At 31.7% G+C, this 22,898-nt stretch overlaps 1 protein-coding gene across 8 annotated transcripts in view; it reads right to left on the reverse strand.

The window, feature by feature from the left end:
* unc-13 (protein unc13 homolog) overlaps positions 1–22,898 on the reverse strand; it is a 67,266-nt gene that overhangs the window by 35,798 nt on the left and 8,570 nt on the right. For 2 of the 8 annotated variants that reach the window (XM_015936578.3, XM_015936577.3), the window contains exon 1: positions 17,096–22,494. The exons of 5 other annotated variants lie outside the window; for them this stretch is intronic. In XM_015936578.3, coding sequence (XP_015792064.2) covers positions 17,096–22,435 — 5,340 coding nt within the window. In that variant the 5' untranslated portion in view covers positions 22,436–22,494. Of the gene's footprint in view, positions 1–17,095; positions 22,495–22,898 lie in introns of those variants that run through there. One more of the 8 variants, XM_089268344.1, reaches the window with a different exon arrangement.

The raw sequence follows: 22,898 nt of genomic DNA on the forward strand, positions 1-22,898 counted from the left end.
TCAATAATCAAACTAACCCGAATGTAAAAAAATTAACTTTGACTATCCATTCTGATGAGGTTGCCATAGGAAAAAGTTCCAGTGAAAAGATTCTGCCTATTTTTCTCACAATAAATGAAATGAAGCCAGAATTTCGAAAGAAATTTTTCTTATTAATTGGACTATACGTTGGTAAAAGCAAACCCCCAGTAGAATGTTTTCTTGGTCCGATAGTTGAGGATTTACTTGATCTTTCAATTAATCCTGTTGAAATTAGTCGACAATTTTCAGCGACATTTCATTTGATTGGACTGGTAGCAGACGCCCCAATGCGCGCATATTTACGCCACGTTAAACAATACAATCATCTAAATGGCTGTGACTGGTGCTTGGTAGAAGCTTCAACAGCCAATGGAGCAAGACATTATTCGAATCAAACGATGACCCAGTTAAACCATTTGAAAAGGAAACATGAAGATTTCCAACAGTTGAAAGACTTGATAGAAAATCAGCCGGAAAATCTTCAAGAACAGTTGAATTCCTTTCCTCGATTTAAAGGCTTATCTGGTATCTCACCATTACTATCTTTACGAGATTTTGATATAGTGTATGGAACAGCGTTGGAACCCATGCATTGTATTTCTTTAGGTGTTTTTAGAAATATGCTTTCACGTGGTATATTCGGGTCAAACAGTGGGAAATTTTTCGAACGCAGGATCGACTTGAATTTTGTCAAAAAGGAGTTGAGTGAAAGACTTTGTTCTATCTCCGTACCATCTGAATTCACTCGAATTCCAAGAGATTTTTATCAGCTCAATTTTTGGAAGAGCAACGAATACGACTCATTTCTTTCGTATTTTGTCTTCACTACAGCTCGAGGCTTATTCAATAACTCAACCATTAACCATTTGACTTGTTTAGTCAAAATATATTATTTATCCCACATTGGTGGACCACAACCTTTAACGCAGCAAGAAATCAGAAATCTAGTGGAAGAATTTCAAGCCGGAGTTGAATCAATCTATGGAGAAAGTTTTATGTCATACAATTTGCACATTATGAGCCACTTGGCCGATTCACTCACAAACCTTGGACCAAGTTCTAATATCTCTTCTTATCCTTTAGAAGATTACATGAGGATACTCAAAGAAAAAGTCCACAGATATTCTAATCTAGGACCATCGCTGATTCGATTCTTCATGAGTGATTTTCGGTATAAAGAATTCAAATCAACGAGGTTGGAAAGATGGAATTTAACTAATGGTGAGAGAATCGCATTCGGTTGTGAGAAAAAAGATAAAGTTTCAAAGTTGGTCGAGAAAATTCAATCTATTCAAACTTTGGACACAATAGTGGACCTAATAAGAACTTATTCCGGTCATCAGGACATCGACAGACATGATTTAACATTCTACAAAACATACAAAAAAGATGGAAAAAGATATTCAACCGAGAATTATTGCAACAGAAAGAAAAGAGATGATTCAAAGATTTTGTTTAAAGATGGAAATCATTATGTGATTCAATATATTGCAGCTAATAATAGCCATCAGTTTTTTCTGATTTGTAGAAAATATAAAGACAAAAAGGTTAATATCAAATTCAGAGGATTAACTGGTGAATTCAATTTTCAGCTTGAACATATTCACGAAGTGCAAGTTCTTGAACAAAGATTGGTTTGTTTATTGGAAGAAGACATTAAATCAAAGATGATATTTGTCAGGTCGACTAATTTCCATCACAAATATCCGAAAGACTTTCTAATTGAACAATTTCTCTGGAATAAATAGTCTTGGATGAAAAAGCCGATATTGTTTTGATTTAACAATGTTAAGAAAGAAAAAGCGAAAAACGCTTTTTTTCTCATGATCGAAGAAAGACATTTTAGCGTTTTTAATCGATTCATACAGTTACTCTTCACGTTGATCTTTATATTTCTGTGTTTTCTTCATTTATATTTCAACAATCAATTAATTAATTCGGTTTGACATTTGAAATTTATCATTAACAAAGTTATCAAAAACCTGTGAATCAAGGAATTTAATCAAATTCGAAACTCAACGAATCAACTCATCAGAATTAAATCAAAGTAAGTATTTAGCCTTTTATTGTGCTTTTTTTATGTTTTTTATTTTTCGCGCATCTAACAAAAGATAATTTTCTATTGATAGAAATGGAAAACAATCAAGTAATTATCATCATTCTGACATCAACACAAAGCATTGAAATCAAGTCGATTCAATCGAATAATAATTTGCAATTGGAAAAAGATATTTGTGATAATCAAATGGATAGCCATCTGGAGCCTATGGAAGTAGATCAACCAAATGGACAAGGACCAGTGAATTATATCTACGACCAATCACCAATGGAATTAGATGAATTTCAAGAAGAAAGAATGGAGATAGATGATGTTCAAGAAGAAGAACTGATGGAATTTGAAATTTCCACCGAATGAGAATTCTTTCAACATGAAAACTAAACATTTTCATGCTTTTAGCAGAATAGCTTTTTTCAATTGTTTCTACGTTTTTAGTCAATTACAATACACAATGATCTCTTTTATATTGAAAATTATATTTACTCAAAGTGCCAATTTTACTCAAGAAATTTTTCTATTATTCAATGCAATTGTTACTCTCACTTGTTCTCATATAAAATTTTAGTTTTGTAAAAACATATTTCTTTTTCGAGTCGATTTTTTATCCGATGAATATCTATTTTCCAGTAATTTGAACGCTTTTTGAATCAATTTTTGATTCAAAAAGCGTTCAAAAATTCTTGAAGAAATTTTGATTCAATTTTTGAATCAAAAATGATTCAAAAAGCGTTCAAAAAACGTTCAAAAATTTTTGTATGTTGATTGGGTTCCAATAGCTATTTTGAATGGCTAAAGTATATTATCGACTGAAAAGTCAACATATATTTGAAATAATTTCTTGTCGTTTGGAGAGGTTGAGGGTTCTTCCGGAAGTTTTATATCCCAAGCAACTTCCTATTGAATTGATCAAAATTGTCAAACAATATTGAGCAAAGAAATAATCGTTTGTGTTAAAAAGTTGAATTGAAATGAGTTTGGAAAATAAATTTCAATTTCAAACCAATTGTATTTAGAGAATGAAAAATTTCCCTTTATTCAATTGTTTGCAACATTTCCTGTTTTATCAACATTAATTGGGTAAAATTTTCAAAAAAATGAACAACAATTCAGGTTGAATTGGACAGCAAATAAACAGATAATTCAATGAAAAGATTTCTTTGTTCCTTGTTTCGTTTTACCATGAAAATGATTGGAATTAAGATGGCAAAACAAAAGACATTCTTCTGTTGCTTTTATTCCATCCATTCATTGAAGATAGAAAATCATTAGAGAACAGAATATCGATTGATTTTTCAGTTGAAATAAATCGCGATGAGAACAAAGTTAACACAAATGAGCACCAATCGATGTGAAAACATTTCATTCTCTATCTTCATCATTATATCTCAATACTCCAAGTTGAGTGAATGAATGGCGTTTTCATCGTTTTACCTGTAGATGTTAACAGTGACAAGATGCAATTACAACTATCAGTTGAACAAGTGAAGTTGAATTAATCAGTTGAATAACTATCAGTGGAATTGAATATTCTAAAAATAGAATGACGAAAATCAACTTTTACTACCTTAAGAGACATGAAACTTATCAATTTCCCTGAGAAATAAACTCGAAAAGGTTTAATATTTGTTAACTTATGATCTTTCAATTGCAAGTTATTCCTGATATTGGATCCATTGAAATTCGAGTTGAACTTTTGTTTATACAAATCAAGTTTGTTTCATCAGAATTGGTCAAGAATCATGATACATTGTCGTGATCCGATAAAAATTGTTGGTTCTACTTTTAAAATTACAAGTAATTCGAACTGGATTTGAAACAAAAATCGTTTCGATTGTTACTGTATCATTAAATGCTTTGGGAATTTAATCTTTTTTATTGTTTAATTGCACTATTTTCTGGTTTATTCAGAAAATGTCATTAACGAACTTCAAGTTTCTCAATAAGTTTCGTCATTTATAATTACAACTAACGTTAGAGATTAATGAAACTAACAATTTGAAATTGCGATGAAACAATAACAATCAGCTAAACTGTTTTATTTCCATTATGAATCAAAGTGAAGGAATTAGAAACAAAAAGTGATCCAATAAGATTGAGATTTCATTAAAAGATATATCAATTGGAAGGATAAGAAGCAGGTCAATGGAACAAAAACAATTGCAACTCATTATTGCTATTTCAATGAGTACATCAAAAGAGATGAAGTTAACAAGTCTTTCTATTATCATCTTTACCCATTGATTGTCTTTCCCATAATCAAATCCTATTCTTGTTCAGTTCCATCATCCTTTTTGTATCATCATTTCATCCTCGTTTGTTATTTTCTCATTTGCTCAATGAAAATTTTCTTCTACCTTTTGCCTTTCTCGGAACAATTCACAACTATTAATGAAATGTTCATGATTGTTGATTACAGCCAAAAGGCAGAAATGTTATGCTCAACATTCAATGTTATTAAATATTGATTGCCATTGGATTGTTAACTAAACCAAAAATCGCATTATCCATTGGATTAAAAATGTATTTGGACTCAACAAGTAATTAGCGATTCTGTAATTAGAAAGGTTCTGATACGAAGAAAGGTTAACGTGAAGAAAAAATCCATTTGAAAATGAAATAAATGCTTGAAATTCACTGGAATTTTTTTTCGTTACTTGAGGAATTCAAATATTTCCGAATAACCCGATAACTTGGATGATTGAAGATTCGATAGTTAAGTATTGATTAGACTGGGAAATGTTGAAAAAATGATTAAGTAATGGTAATGATAATAGCTAGTTAATGGACTATATTTATAAGTTGATTACAATTAGCGAAGGAAATGGATTCAAGTTAATAACACTGTGATTAACAAAGTCGTTTGTTTCATAAACCCATAAAAATGGAAAGAAAAAGGTTTTGAATGGTAAAAATGAATGGAATACAAATAGCATCGGAAGTCGATTTAATCAAATCATCATTCCAATTGGAAATAAGTTGCTTGTGGTTGAATCGAGTTGATAAATAAAACTAGCAATAATTGAAATTCAGCCTGAAATAGAATGGAAACGGAAAAAGGAAACAACAACAAACAGTTGACCAATAATATTGTTGATATTTATGTGATAAAATGATAAAAGTGAAAAGTCACCTAAAAATAGCCCAAATAACAGGCTGAAATGAGATGAAAAATTAACAAAATCATTTAATCGTTTGTGACAGTAATTGGCTGGGAGTGAGTTTTATCGATAAAAAGTAATCCCAACGATTATTAGGCAATCTTGAGCAGCATTTTCTGTCTAATAAAACTAATATTCACCATCAATATTTTGATTTGTGTTGATATTTATAAAGTTCATTTAGGCAGCCAAGTCAACGTTCAATTACGTTTTATTTGTTAAGTACAAATAATACAGAGAATCTGGTGAACAGAATAAACTCATTTTCCATGATAATTTTGATTTACCCTTTACTTTCTTTATTCACCTTCTGCTTCCAACACTTGTTATCATAATGGAAATAAGGGAAAAGTAAATAAGCGAAAGAATAGGATGAAACTAAACAGAGAGAGTGTATGTAATCATTTAATATTGTAAGATAATTTTCGCAAGGAATAAGATGCATATTAATTCGGATAAATTGTAATCAATCATCTTCACCAAACTGTGTATATTAACTTTGATGGATCAAATTATCAAGATAACAATCTTGCAGATAATCACAGAAACGCGGTAAATCCAAGAGCAACTCTGGTAAATGAGGAAATTTGCAAAATCAGACATTCAATGAGAAATCCTGAGTTCTTGCAAAATCCTTTTTAACCCTGAAAAGTAAGATAATATCAACATTACATGATAACATTAAATAAACAAAAAGATTGATAATAAGTTAATTACTATTAATATTAATGTTAGTCGACGCAGCTTGGAGTTTGATAATGTTCAATTCAATTAAATTTTCAACGAACGTCGAGTTTTGTATGAAGTTAAGGAAAAGTTGAAAAGTTGAATTTTGAATGAAAAATTGAGATGAATATTGATAATAATGAGAAATGACGAGGACACTTTCATGATGAAATTGAATGCAATAGTTTTAGTAAAATTTATAAACTCAATCAACTGTAATCAGATTCAATTCATAGAATCCAAATCAACGATAATGATGAAGATGATTGATGAAGGAAGACAAGAGAGGAAAAAAAGTTAAAATAAATGAACGTTACAGTTAGGTTGATAAGAAAGTACATGATAAAAGGAGATCTTGGAAACTACGAACTTTTTCAACTTTTTTCAGTTTTCGCTTTTCGATATTTCATTTTGAACAATTTTCCTCTCTTTTCAGATGAAGATGGATTGATGAGTTGTCAAAAATGAAAATCACTTGCGCCTGTTTATCTTGTAATATATCTTAATATTCCGAAACAAGCAAATAAGATGAACAACATGATGAACAAGAGAAAAATGGATCAACAGAATTTAAAGAGAAGAGGAAAATATTACAAACAAGGGAACATTCATTACGCTTAGCATTTTAACGCTCTTTCCTCGGGCAAAAAGTCATGAGAGAGAAAGAAAAGCATGATAAAAAATGGAGTTTCCCATTACATGAATTCATGAGTATTTATTATTATTATTCACAGTTCCTGACTTTTACAACTGTCCTTGAAGGTATATCCATACATTTTTGACTAGAAAAACAAATAATGAAAATTTTCTCAAAAATCATTTCCTTTTTTGCTTGATAAAAATGGAAAAGTTTTTTCTGTGTCAAAAAATTGAAATTATTTCGATTGTGAAATATTCATCATGAAAATGCATTCAACGACTTTCAACTAATATAAATGATAAAACAGAAATGATGAAAACGAATCTACTCAATGGTCGAACTCAATTTTTCATTTTCGTCATAAATTTTTCTTCTTTAATCTTTATCGTTGGTTCAACGAAAATATCGATATTCACATTCAATGATTTCTGTCTAAAGAACAAAACTTTCTTCGATTCGATGATTTATTTAACGATTTGAAACTTTTTGATGCGCTTTTTACAGCTGCAAAAATTGTATCGCAATGATAATCTTTAACTATCCTAATGATTTAATTAACACTTTTTCTGAAAATCAATTCGATTCAAGGACAAAAAGATCAAATTGAAAAGGTAAAGGTAAAAGATGAAAGAATGGAAATTGTTCAATGCTTTTCTCCAAACTATGGAATGACGAAATTATTCATTATTTTACTCCAACGATTTCATTCTTTACTTTAAATCTGATTACAATATTAAAAGAAGGTACAATTGAAAGGTTTAAAATTTTGCAGAAAACTGAATCTTTCCAAGGTTCAGTTCTCACTTGAATGATAATTTGATAACGTTGAGTGTGAGCATTTGATTCATGATTCATCTCTAATTATCTGACGAAAAAAAGCAAAACAAAAATGTTTTCAAATTTAATGTTCAATGCTATCCAATCACGCAAAATTTTGAAAAATGCAATTCTCCATTTGACCAAAGCGAAATGAAAAACAAAATGAAAAATTGGACAAAAAAAAGCAAAAAATTCTCAATACACGGTAAATACAGATATTCAGAACTGATATCTCGTGATATCCGGTTAAAATGGTTAATTAGTTTTTTGGGCTGAAACTGGTTAAGCTTGGCAAAAAATTTTCATTCATTTTACTTTTTTTGCACATTTACCTTTGACTTTAACATTATCAATTTCATTAATGATAATAATAATAATAAAAACGAAATAAAAATAACAATAATAGTTATCATAATAACAAGGTTGGGATTGTTTATTTTAACAATACAAAAATAAAGTTGGAAGGAAACAGTTTTTATGATATTATCGTGCAATCCCTTTATGTAACACTGTATGGTCAATGGACATGATTTTATGCCAATAATCAGTGAATAATAATTCAGTTTCTTTGCCTTTCCTTCAGTGGCACCCTTTATGGTTATCAAAGTGGTTCAATTTGTTTTCTGTGAAATTTAATATTTTTCACTCCCAGTAAATCCCAATAATTTGAAATGGATCAATTGGTTGTTTGGAATGATCGATAAATTTCAAATAAAATATAACTCGAACCTGTTACACAAGTTTCAAATAATCATTTGAATAATTGCATGATAATTCATTAGTTTTGAGCAATGAAAAAGCGCAGACTCAAGCTGTCTGTGAATAATCAATTCTGATTATTGAGTTTGCAAGAAAAAAGTTACTCCAAGTGAGAAAAAAAGAAGCGCAACATTTTTCAAGTTAATTCAGTGTGAAAATTGGATATTCAATGAAAAGCCACATTTGACGGACTGTACAGATAAGATAAAAATTAGAGTTCAAATGTTAAGTGAATTTAAGTGGTGAATAAAAGGTTTGAATAAAAGGTAATTAAGAGAAGAGTTGAGTTGAAGTTTGCCTGATAAATAATAAAATATATTATTAGAATGATTGATGATCATTGGGAAGTAACTACAACAATTACAAGATTGATAACCATGTTACTACCAGAAGATTCAAAGTATCGTTTACCCTGAATTAAAACTGAGTGTGTCTTTCAAACTCTTTGCTACTTTGTTCAATGTTTACTTCAGGAGATTATGATCGTCATCATGGAAAGAAAGGGAAACCTCAACAGGGAAAGAGTCGAAGAGTGACACAATTTGAGAGACAAAAACAGGGCCACACTGATTATCATAATCATTACATCCTTTGCATAAAATATACTTTAATATTAATGGATTTGAAATCAGGAGAAGAAGAGGAAAAATTGAATTGCAGAACAATGAATAGTAAAAGTATATTAATAGCAATTGCAATGGTAATGGTATAAGAATATGATAATAGAAATGTCATTGAATCAGAATAATGATGAGACACTCAAAAAGACACTTTACAATTGAAACATCCTGAAGATGTTAATCATGTTGTTGTTACAAGAAAACCTCTTTTTACTTGATAATATAATCCATTAATCAAATGGCAATTCCGTTTAGGTTCAAAACATTTTCAACAACCAATAACTATTGATAATTGATTGTTGAAACCAATGACATTTATTCAAAAATCAACATTCAGTATTAGTTTCTTCAGTCGATTTGTTATCTTTGTGGTGAAGAACTTTTGGCTCATCATGGAAAAATAATTATCTTTATTAAAATAATGTACTTTATGTTATTACTGAAAAGTCTTAATTCGTTGATTATTATTTCATTATTATCAGAATATGAAAAGTTCCATTATGCTTCTGCTTCTGTAACTACAACTATTCCGAGTTTTATACTTTTCATTCATCTATTGTGATTGTTCTGGAATGGAAAGAATGGGTTGATATAATGCTGATAAAGTCACTTTGAATCATTATCCATGACTATTTAGATCAACTTTTTGTCTTTGGTTGAGAATCGTGTTTCTTGGTGAAAAAGTGATGCTAATGTTAACCTAATTGATGTGGAAACTTTCAACGTTTGGAATTTGGATTAGCTTTGTAATCCAAATTTATGAATTTCTTATTGAATTAACTCATCTATTTCAGGCTAAAATGATTGATCATATTTGAAAGTTAAACACAAACTCATTTTATCCACAAAACATTCAAATTGATGGATTAAGATGTTGTCATTATGAAAGTAAACAATATTAAAGTAACATTTTAAAGTTAACCTGCGAATAAAAACATGAGAAACATGAAGAATATGAGAAATATTTGGAGAGCTTATTGACTGAATTCTGTTTTCACCGAAATAATTGAAATAATTAAATTAAAATAGACTTCTTTAAATGTCAACTTGTTTTTATCTCATTCCAATATAATTGAAGATAAATTGTAATTTATAAAAAAATTTCATTGAAAGGAAAGGGGAAAAAGTGTAAAATTGAGAATGAAATCATTTTATTTTTCATATTTCCAATAGAAAATTTAATGATAATAAAATTATTTGAGAAACTAAATTGATGATCTAAAAAAGAAACAAGAAGAATGAAGATTTGATATGATCAATCGATTTATTGATTTTTACCGTTTATATTATTTACAATCTTTTCTATTACCTTTTAATGGTGTGTTAGTGTGTGTGCAACAAAAATAAGGTTAATGAAAAGAAGGGAGAAAAATAAAGTTTATTAAATGAGAATTGTGTCAAGAAGATAGATAGTGAAGGAGAGAGAGAGAAATGATGATATGAAGATGAGTTTCCTATGAGTTGTTCATGGATTGTTCATAAACTGTCTCATGAGGTAGGAGAGTGAGAGAGGATTAAAAGTCTAGATCAATGGTGATGAGCAAAAGTAAACCATAAGTACAATGGATTGAGAGTTGGACTGTTGGACAATTTAATGGATAACAATATATATAAATGTTTGTTCATTGACATCATTAAGCAAAAAAAAAGGTTTGAAAGATAACAAAAGGACAGGGAAAAAGGAGAGAAGTTGGAAAGTCCATGATTCAGGGAGAAAGGGTTGACTAAGAAAGAATAACAAAGAAATCGGAAAAATGGCAGAAATTTTTAGACAAGCTTACGTTCCAATTTTGATAATAAACAAGATAATAATTTTCATCATGAGAGAGGTTTGAAGGGAGTGAAGGAAAGATTCAGGACTCTCCTTGAGATAGTTATTAAATAAACACCAAGGGAATGATAACTATGATGAGGATGATAATGATAATAATAATGATAATAGAAAAGAAGAAAAGTCTTTCTTTAATCTCAGGCTTAGTTTTCTTTCCTTTTCCTAATTATCTTTTTGATAGGCAGGTAGACAACAGTACTTGATGATCATCATTATCACCATCATTTTCATCGTCATATGCAAGATGACAAGATTGATGTTTGTCTTTATTCATTGCAACTATTATCCATCAAGAGATTTTGTTTTCAACTTTTTTTTGCTGGCAAATCTTTTAATCATGAAAATTGTGGTCAACCTATTATGCATAAAGCATTTGGCGAGAGTTTTACTGTTTCTCTTTGGTCAACTTGGCCAATGAGGTTGATGAGACAATTGATTGTCATTAAGTAAAAACATGAGGTTGACTTTTTCCTTCATCTCATTTAATAACCATTCTTGGTCATCAGTTACTCTCACTATTAAACCTTGTATTATACATGTACATATATCTGGACGATTTATTGCCATTATTATTCTTGTTACTGTAATCATCATCATTATCATTATCATGGTGGACACACAGCCAATTGTACTTTTTCATTTTCTCCTTTCCCTTCATGTGGTATCAAAATTGAAGGTTAAAAGTATAAACAAACAAACAAACGCAAACACAACAACACACAAAATATAATATCTTGTCAATTCTGGTTGAGATCCTCTTGACTCTCGTTTCCTTTTTGCTCAACTTCATCTTTGCTGCTACTTTTTATCCTAAGCTTCAAGTTGTCGTTTGTTGTTCTCGTGATAATAAATGTTACATGCGTGTTATTACCCCTTTAATCTTGTTACAATCTAAACTAGATTCAACTTAATAACATGATATTAATAATCCGTAATGAATCAATGGAACTTTCATTTATTTTTCAAATTGTAAACTTTTTTTTTCTCCTCTCAAAGAAATCGGAAAATAATATCAACTACACTCACAATTGATTATTTTGCATGATTTATTAGACTTTTAGATTCACCGACATATTTAAAATAAACTGATTCAACTTGAGAAACTCAAAGTATACAAAATAATATTCAAATGTTTTCCATCGAAGCAACTTTAGTCATTAGTTTGTTTTTGTTTTTGTTTTTGAATTTTAATCTCGATTTCACGTTGGAATAATCAGATTAATCAAAAGAAATTTTGAAATGTTTATTCCAACCAAATCAATTTTACTTTAGTTGACTGAGTCTAATCAATTGTCTAAATACAAGTCGATTCAATGCTGTGTTTCATGAGTCAGGTGATTGGACATGAATACTATTTGGATTGATTTTAAACACTTTGATTCTGAACGTTAACCTGTCAGATTGAATGAAGATGGATAGAGTTGGTTGAAGATAAAGTAAATTAAAAATGAGAACTGATTGGGCGAAGACAAAATTTGAGACACTTTTTGACTCCACCAAATTGAGTGAATTAAATAAATCAAATGAAACATTAAAAGTATTATTGAATGATAAAATCAGTTTGGTTTCATATGGCAATCCTGAAACATTGAGATTCTGTAAATTGAATCATTAATGGACAGAAATTAGATTATGTCAAGTTTAATGGTTATTCAAATCAAGATTCAGAGCCAATTTAATTCTTAGAATGTAAAGAAGGAAAAGAAAATTTCACTGAAAGTATTTGTTGAATAACATGCATTTCAATGAGAAAAGAAAGATGAACATGATGAGAAATAAGAGTGAAAACAATGACCGTTCTCTTTGGATGATTATTACATCACAATTGTTAAGATATTTGAAATAAACAATTCACGTAATTCTGGTTCTTTGCGCTCTTTTCAAGTTAATTTTATCATTGCAACGTATAAGGTTACAGTATAAGTTTGTATCTTGGTAATGGCAATAAAATTTGAAAACAAAATTACTGGAAACATTACATTGTTCACACAACTTCATCTAATCAAGTTTCATCTTTTGACCTCTTTTTCATCTCGAAACAAAAAGGTAAAGAAGAGAAAGAAAAGGTAAAATTATTGTTAACATAACCCTGATTATCATGAAAGTTGATGGATAAAGCTGAGGATTGAAGGAAAAAAAGAAAGTGAAAAATTCATTTCAACATTACCTGGTGAAAGGAAGCAAGTTGAGATTTATTTTCATGTATAATTTGGTAAATAATGTTAATTTCATCGTAATTTAGTAATCAAAGCAAGTTTCAACAGAAACGATTAACGGAAAACACAGAAAAACAAATGGTGAAAAGGGAAACCCAAAAGTGGGTAAAATGGTAAAACATTGAAACATTATCTGCTTCATTTTGTTTACTGTTGCTTTCGCTATAAAAAGGTTTTTATTATGAAATAATAAGCATAAAGGTTCACCATATTCATGGCTATATTAATCATTTACCTATTTTTTACCTCAATTTTTGCACTCGCTTATTCTTTATCTTGATATTATTGAAATTTTCCCTTTTGGTAACTTTACCTTTTTTCCTGGAAATTTTCATTATTTTCGTCTTTATTTTCACCAAATATTTTATGTATATTCAACTTGAAAGACCTGAGCAAACATTGAAATTTCCAGGTACAAAAATAAACAGCCAACGACAAGTTCAGAGAAAAATATTTTTCTTCGTTTTGTTAACATTTGCATGAAAAGAGATTAAATTATTAAAATTAATAAAAATATATAATTAAGTTTAGTATTCAGTTCGAGATATTTGCATTTATAAATTTCTAACAAAATATTTCGAAATGAATTTTTGTCTTTTTTTGCTTCGATATCAATTTAAAAATCATTGTAGAGTTTAAAATTGAGAGAAAAACTCAATCATGGGTCGATAATCTTAGTAACAGAGTTTTTCATGAGCATTCGAAGCATCAAAAGGAGCGTTGCTAATAAAGAATCGAAATGTAATGAGAATAAATAAAAAAATTCTGTCTACTTAACCAGAAACTGAATGCAAGTTTTAATTAATCATCTTACATGCACAAGAATACTGAATCTACTAATTTTTTGTTATTTCTGGTAGATTCCAGATTTGACGAACTTAGTTAAACTGGAAATAATTAGCTTTACTTTATTATGATTTCAATTGATTTTTTCTCGATTGAAACTTCTCTTGATTCCAGGCCAGCTGGATAAATACAATCAAGCAGCAAAAAAATCTCGATTAATATTAATGCGATTCTGATTTTCTGATTCTCTGATTAAATGCAATTGCAGGCAAAAACTGAATTGAGTTTGATGAAGAGATATTTGAATAGTAAATGCAATTCAAGCATAAATAATCAAAGTTTAAGTAAAGAAGAAATAAAAATAAGATCAAATGTTGCCTTAAATAATTGATATTAACATTTCTTTCCTCTGAAAATTAAATAACGACCAACTTTAAAACAATAACCTCCATTTTAACCTGTTTTTGTGTAAAAAAGTGCAAAAAAAGCAAATAAATAATCGATAAAAGGAAAAATTTATCAACCAATGAATAATTAATTTTTGTAAAGCATTTCAATTATTAACTGATGATAATAACTTGATTCAAGTTTATTATTGAAAATAAAAGAGAAACGAAAAGCGGAAAAAAGGAAAAGAAAATTTCAACAATTATTCAATAAAATGAATGAAAACAAAGCATTTTACCAGTTAATTCATGATAATTGACTGAGAACAGAAAAAAACAGATTTGTTTCTTGATTGCATGTAGAAACGAAATGGCTAATCATACTAAATTAAACTATCAAAACAATTAACATGAAGAAAGAGGTAAAAGCATATTGATTGAAGCGTGATTTAGTTAACAAGAAAAGGCCAATTATAGCGATTCTTTCAAGCATTAATATATTAACGCATAATTTTTACTCCCAGGCTTACTATTTGTTGATTAGGAAAGCATTTGAAAGTAGATCGCTAAAATATCTCAATTTATAATCAAAAGTTAATCAAGTGAAAATGTTGAGTGAGAGTAAACAATCAATCATCAATTGACTGCTAATTGTGATTAAAAATTGAACCAATTGTAGAAAAGTCAATTTAGCAAAGTGTAAATAATTAATAAACAGTCAAAGGGAAGATAATTATTTGCATCCTCTTTTTTCACCCAATATTAATCATTGGAATAGAAATTGATAAATTTATTCAAAGTAATGCTCTAAATTATTCAACAGGCTTGTTAATTAAATTTGAAATTCACTAAACCATTAAAAAGTAGGAAGATTGAAATTAATGAGGAAAAAGAGGAAAAATTTACAAAACTTATCATTATATTTCAAGTCAATGACCATTTGACCCATAATCTGAGTTTTCAATGTAAACTCATCTTCAAGAGCAATTCTGGTTAAATCACAAAAAGTAAAGTTTTTTATTAAGATTGACCAGAAAAGGAAAGATGAATGAATTGAGATTAATGAGCTTTTTCAGGGTTCTTTTGGTGCTCTTTGCTTGTCAAACTTGAAAGTTATTGTCTTTTCAGGGAAAAATAATATCAACTTCTTGCAGTGAAGTGACTTTGTAGGAGAAAAAAAGTAACCATTTGGAGCGTGATAACTTTAAAACTCATTAAATCTCTTCAAATCTCATCAGAGTTTCTTTACCTTTTTTCGTATTATCTTTATTGTTTCATTTTTTCACGATTTTCATGATTTTTCCATGTTCTCATTTTTCAAAGCAATTACCATGTAATGGCTTTGGAATCAAATGAATACTATGATTAGGGAAAAAAACATTGCAAATGTTTGGAAATAACGATTTTCTTTGTGCACATTTCAGTGGTTTTACCTTGAATTTTGCTCAGCCTTTCAGCTTGTTTGTTGACTTGATTTTTGCAATCTTGGTCTAATCTCGAATTGAGAGTTTTCTTGTATAAGATAGATTAATGGAATTGGTCTTTCATTGGCTGCGGATCAATGAATTTTTATGTTTAACCTGAGATTTCGGTACTTTGCGGCTTACTATTGACATTTAAGTTCATCTCTTTTGGGTCAAATTGTTTTCTTTTGTGTGTGTGTTTCAACTGAAAGCGTCTTTTCAATCAAATTAATCCTTCATTGGACTCTCTTTTTGTAATCATTAAGAGATGAAAATACAATAAAGTAACAGCTATCAGTTGAAACTAATAACGTTAGTTAAAAGTTGTCATTTAGTTGCTCATTGAATGTGAACAAAAAGGGTTAACAATGGCAAGTTGAACTAATAATATTTATTTGACTCATCAACATCTCGAGGAGAAAACATTTTACTTTGTTTTTTTCTGTTTCCTCGTTTCTTTATTTGCTACTTGAATATCTATTCTGGTGAAACATTTCAAGAAACCTGGACTTATCTGAATGTAAATGAGATGAAAATGAAAGTGTTGATGATGAGGATGACAATTGGATTTGAAAGCTATTTAAAGTAATCAATTGTATGGAATGAGGAAAAGTATGTTTGTTTGGGCGAAAAAAGATGAAGATCAGTTGTAAGATGTCTTGCAATTGCATTCATCAGTCTACCCAAGGGATTAACAGAGACTTGTAACTGAACAGAAGTGAAGGTGAAAAGATGTAGACAGAGGTAGACAGGGAATCAACAATGGTTCTATGGTGAGCAACCAAAATAGAATTTCTGTTTTTCTCTGATTGTTCAGGGAAACTTGGCTACAATATAATGAGCATGATCAACAAACTCAACTTGATTGTGGGTGATTGTGGCTGAATCAATGTGATTCTGAGGGTAGAGATGAAATGAGAAACGAACAGTTTCAAGACTAATATTTTAGTCTTTAACTGAATCGAATTAAATTAAACATTTGAAACAATTTATCAACTAATTTCGAGCAAAATTCAATACTTGGACAGAGTTCAACCTTTTCAGGTAAAAATGATAATCAATCAAAGAGAAAAATGTTGAGTTTAGAAAATATTGAATTGAAATAGTTTTCTTCGTGAAAATATCTCATGAAACCTTTCATTATCATTTGAAATACACACATTTCAATGAACAATTTTTCCGTGTTTTTATGTTTCTGCAATACAATTATATATGCAAATAAATTGTATCAAGTTTACCTTTTAAAGCAAGTTGAAAGGTAATGGTTATCATAGCTATTAACTGTGAACATAACCATGATTATATTGTGATCATAATCATGATACAATGCATAAGTATAATGGCATGACTGATGTATTGATAGATGATAATTGAAGGGTTCAATATGTTGTCAACATGTTCGAGTTATAGACAGAATTGGTGAATGAAAGGTTAAAACTGGGGTTGAATGAGAAAAGAAAAAATGATTAAAAGCTGAATGGAGAAACGGTGAGAAAAATGGAGATAAAAAAGTAGAGAATCACCAATGAATTGCTATTATTTCTGAACAATATTTTGAATGATTATTATCATTATTGAATCATGCTTTTGTTGATTTAATTGAAAACTCACCACAGCAGCCATCCATTTGGTCTTTGAAGATGCCTTAGAATCATCACTTAATGTACTCTCATCAATACTCGCCTCTTTACCTGTAACCCTTGAAACTTGTACTTCTCTTTGAACACTTCTTTTTCCTGCGGCTTCTTCCTCTTCGTACTTGACCTCACTCACTACACCACCAGAATTGGGAACAACAACAATTGCCTGACGTCGCTCTTCAACCTTCTGTTTCATGATTGATGCAAATCTATTCTGGAAGCCTCCACCACCTGAAGATGTTGAACTAATTGAGTCTCGTTTGTCTTCCCACATGAATCCAACAACTGATCGAGCTGTTGCATTGTTATTGCTGTTATTAGAATCCGTTTCATTGGTGAGTTTAGGTGATGAAGGAGCGAGTGTTGTTGGTGTTGTTGCTAGTTGACTGTTGTTTTGCTTTGATTCATTGATTGAATCAATCAATCCAGTGCCTGGTAAAGGTGAAGTGTTTGATGTCAACGATTGTTGATCTGTTTCATCGGCTGTTAAACTGTTTCTATGGTCGTCATTGGCACTACAAAAGGCTGAATCATCATCATTAGCACCTCCAATGCCACTGCTTGAGCTTCTGCCTCGACGACTTGAACCACCAGTTGTTCGGGTTGTTCCACCTTCTGTTTCTGGTTCAGCCGATTCCATTGAACCATATTCTGATTGGAAAAATGAACTCTGCCTGGAATCACCTGAAACACAGGAGAAAAAGTTTGACTCTTCCGACATGCTTTTCTCTAATGAATGACCAGACTGACCATTTACTTGACCATGGCTACTGTCTTCTCGATTCATGCCTCCTCTTTTACCACTTGAGGGCGTCAAATATTGACCTGATCGATGAGCACTATTAGAACCAGATGAGATTCGATGAGCTGCACGGAGGTTGGCTGACGAAATGGTTTCTTCATATGAATTTTCACTTGCTACTTTGTCAACTGCATCGATTGACGATTCGTCAGGTAGAGATTGAATGCTTTGCTGTCGATCAATTTGAGGCAATTTTCGTCTCCTTCCTGACCCAGTTCTAGGTGATAGAGGAGATAAACTGTTCGGCTTTTGTTGTTGTCCCGATGGATAAACATCAGATGAACCCTTCTCAGGTGTTTCAGTGACTTCAACACTCAACTCTGGCAGTGACAACTGGTGAGGTTGTATGCCGTGTTTACCTCTGCCTTCATCCGTTTGAACACTCATGGATCTATCAATACCTGTTTCTTTTGCTGCAATCGATGAGGATAAAGAGGCTGAAGCGGGTGATCGACGTCCAAAGCTAGTGAAAAAGCCTGATATTACTGAAGAGCTTTTACGAGCAAAGCCATCTCCTGCCGCCAGTGAACTGGCAGATGATGCGTTTGACTGTTGACCTGATAAATCACCGGGTTTAGTGGCAGAGTTATTCAACAAGTTTTCCCGTGAATCTCGTTTCAACATGGATGGCATATTGATTACACTTTGATATCCACGAGAGACACTGTTGGATAAACTTGAAAATAGACCTTGACTTTCACCAACTGAAGGAACTCGTCGATGAACATTAACTGGTTGGCTGGACGTTGAGTGAACCGATTCATGAGGTTTCTGTTGTTGGTGGTGAGGTGAAGATGATGCAGAAACTGAAGTTGGAGGTTGATAATATGTACCAGTCATGGATGATGATGAATATGCTACATTTGAATCATTTTTGTTTTCATTGGCTACTTGTTTACCTACAATTGGCACTTTTGAACAAATAGTTGAATTCATCTCTTGATCACCTGATTGTGCATGAGTGACACTTTCCTCAACCCGAGTAAATTCAGATGTAACCTGAGTATTTGGTAAATTCTGTTCAAATGGTTCACTCGATTTTACAAGTGAAGGTGAAGGTGGAACTGAAGGTAACTTTCTTTTCCCACTAGGAGTTCGTTGTAAAAGAATCAGCGATCTATTTTGTTCATCACCCATTTGTTGTTGTTGATCAGTTGTCGAAAGTAATTTAGGTGATGAAGGTGTTAATGATGATCGATCAGCATTGTTACCATCAATGTTTATCCTTAGACTTGTTTTAACCTTTCCTTTAGTCTCATCATTCCTCGAGTCTGAGTTACCTTCATTTTGGATCAATTCATTCGTCTTATGCTTAACATCAATTTGGTCAACATAATCTGCTTCTTTTGGCTTTTCCTTATTACTAAACATTTTCATGAAAGGATCACTTTTTTGAGTCTCACTTTTTGAATTTTTAGAATCACCAACATCTCTTTGTTTATCGTCCATTTGAGCATCATTTGTTGACTTAGAATCTTTTAATACTAAATTATCATCTCTAACATTATCTCCATCCAGAGCATTCCAATCTTTATTTTGCATCCAAACATTACTCATCGAGTTTGACGTTCTATCATTAGAGGATAAATTATTTACAATATTTTTATCCCTCCAAGCATCGTCTTCATCTTTCGCTTTTAATTTTGCTTCACTTTTAAACTCTCTTTTTTCTTGATTCACAATTTTGTTGAAATTCTCAACAGACTTGAAAGGTTCATCTTTATCATTTCCATCATCTTCATCGAAACTGTCTCGATCGAATGTTTCAAAATAAGAAGAAGAAAATTCATCTTTTCCTTCATATTTCATTCTCTTTTTTTCCGCCTGACGTTTTAAACTTTCTTTCCGTGAAATTAAAGATGCTCCAGTTGAAATTAATCTCGAGTCTGTTGTTAAAGTGGATGATGAGGGTGATGAAGAGGATGCAGATGATTTGTTTGTAAAGGTTAAGCTTTCCTGTGTTTTAACTGGTTGAACACGATTAGGTTTGGTTAAACCTGAAATGGTTGTCACGGAAGATGTAAACTGTTGACAACTTGAATTTGAAATTAAAGGAACTTGTAAATTTGTTTCATCCGTTTTTTCAACTTTTGTCGATGAGATTGTTTTACTGGTTGATGAGGGTGATGATGAACATGATGCTATTGCTGGTTGAGGTGATGACAGGGAGGAAGATGAATATTGGATGGTTTCAATTTTTTGAGCAAATTGATCAAATTTAGTTAATTTGGTTGCTTCAGGAGAAGATTCTTTTTTCATAATTTCAATCTCATTAACCTTTCCATTCAAATTTTCAATTTTATTTTCACCATTATTCTTTATCAAAACAGCTCTTCCATCTTTGGCAAAACAATCTTTCAGCCAAATTTCAGTTGAGTTGGGTTTATCTGATTCTCTTTCTGAATCATCATCTTCACCAGGTTCGTCAGCATCATCATCAGCATCGCCATCTTCATCTTTCACATCCTCCTGCCTTTCATTTTCACTTTCATCAGCAACATCACTTAAACTGCTTGCTCCACTCGATGCTCTTCGACCCATTCTCAGGCCAGAAAGGTTATAGACTCGTTTGGGAATTTGGTAGGTGGAATCTGAAGCCAAATGAACTGCTGCATCATTGAGAGCATTGATGTCGGTTTCAGTGATGAAAGGCGTGTTCGCTCCTTCACGATAATTCAGATAATCGGACGAAGTAAAGATATCATTGTGATATAATAAACGCTCACGACGAGTCAAGTTTCGCAGTTGTCGTGAGTTTAGTTTATATTCAACTGTAGATGCATTACTGGTAGAGCAAGAAGCTGAAGGTTCATTTGATCGGTGTTTCATTAATTGAGATAATACTGAAGATTCTTCTGAATCTGTCCATCGTTTTAAACCACGTTGACGTTTGCTTGAACTTTTCTTCGGCTCAGAGCCATTTCCAAGGGCAGCCGCTGCTGCCACCAATTGTTGATCAGTTGTTTTCAGAGGATCCAATTTTGAGGGTAAATGTTGTCCCAAATTCAATTGCGATTCAATTGTGGCTGATGCTGATAGAGCAGGAGAGTTGGCTGGAGGTGGTGGCAAGTGAAAGGGTTGGTCAGTTGATAGAGTCGGTGAAAGGCGCACTTGATTATTATTAATGCTTTTAATATTATTACTATTATTGAGTATTGAAAGTGACGTTTGTGAAGGCAATGGTGAAACTGTTAAAGAATGATGAGGATGAAGGTGTTGAAGAGGTTCAATTTGAAGGGATGATAATGATGAATATTGGTGGGATGATCCTATTGTTGGCTCGGGAGGAGGTGGTGAGGATGAACCAGGTTCATCATCAAGTGGAAACTCCTCTGATGAAGATGAATCTGGACTTGCCAATCCACCACCAAGTGGTGAATCAAATGATGATTCTAATTGTTCAAGAAGGCCACGAGTATTTGTTATACCCACTCGAGTCCACCCTTGCAGGGGATGAGTTGAGCAATTTATTGATGAACTTTCATTAAGCAAATTAACATTCGACCCAGATCCAGTTAAATAGGGAAATGTAGTTGGAGTCGCTAAACTGTGAGCATAATCTTCATCAGCCATTGAAATTGTTTCCTGGATTCGTCTTTCCAAATCCAAGTCAAGTTCAACGTCTGCATCAAGCCAGTTCAAATCATTGCGCAGTTCATCACGAGAAGCGATATTTGGTCTCAAACTAGATTCTTCACTCTTTTGGGCAGTTGATTGGGACGATAAGCCAAGTTGCAGGTTTGATGTTATCTCGGGTGTGAGCACACAACTTTCCTGAATAACAACCAACAATTGTGAGATGACATTTTGCTGTTGATGCAAAATTTCCTCCAATCGTTCAAGCTTCTCCCACATTGAGATGTACTCACTCGAAAGAAGATCAACTGTACTCCAAGCCTGACGAAGTTCAAATTCGAGATCATGAACTCGAAGGGTTAACCTGCGTATAACCTCATCGGAAGGATTACAAATGACACCGGTTGAAGTCAAGGTTTGCTCAACATTGTTCATTCTCATTAATCCTTTTGGATCATCTAAATATGAAGTTAAAGTTGCCGTTGAGAACTGGCCAGTTGATCTGAAATGTGATGACGGTAATGGTGGAGCTGGTGGTGGAGGAGGTGGAGGTAAACAGGGTGTAGAGAGGGTCGACGAGGCGGCTGGAGATATGCGTTGAGGTGAGCTTCGATGAGAGTAGGATGAACGCGAAGAGGCCGGTGGCTGTGGTGATGATAAAGGTTGTTGCATTGGTTGAGGTGAAGGTAAAGGATGAGAGTGTAAAGGACTGACTGAAGGGAAGGCATGACGATGAACATCTTGTTTCACTTGTTGATGTTGATAGACAATTGACGGCACATGGTGTTGCTGTTGACCTGATTTTGAAGGTTGTAATGTTGATGGTCCGGTTGAAGGTATACTGTATAGCCCATGGTATTGATTAACATTAGGTAACCTGGAATTATCATTTGACTCACCTTTTGTCAATCGCATTAATTTTCTTCCATTCATGTTTCTTCATGTTATTATACTTGGATGCTTTTTTTAAACACAAACACACACACACTTGAGTGGGAAAGTTAATTTTTTAATACAAGATTCGCAATTTTGTCAAACTTTTATAATCTTTAAATTCCAAGTTAATTCGTTAATCGTCACAAGAAACATATTCTCTGCTTCTTTTTATTCTTCTTGTTAATTCTGCTTCATTCCAAGTTAGACTTTTCACCTTGATTATTACTTGTAGCGTATTAAGTATAACAGATAACAGTTGATAAATATTTATATTTCCTCATAAAATTGAACACATTATTATCAACTGATTGAACTCACAATAATCCAAAATTTGAATTGTTGATGATTCATTAATTGATTATTTATACAATTATTATTTTTGCTTTGCTTTGTAACAATAAATAAAATAAAGGTTGTATCACAAAACAAAGAGGAAAAGTTGAAAACACAGCAATAACGT

The sequence above is a fragment of the Tetranychus urticae genome, chromosome 2 (genome assembly GCF_039701765.1).
Source record: "Tetranychus urticae isolate SD_2017Ah chromosome 2, NJAU_TeUrti_SD_1.0, whole genome shotgun sequence".
In the NCBI taxonomy this organism is placed as follows: Eukaryota; Metazoa; Arthropoda; class Arachnida; order Trombidiformes; family Tetranychidae; genus Tetranychus; species Tetranychus urticae.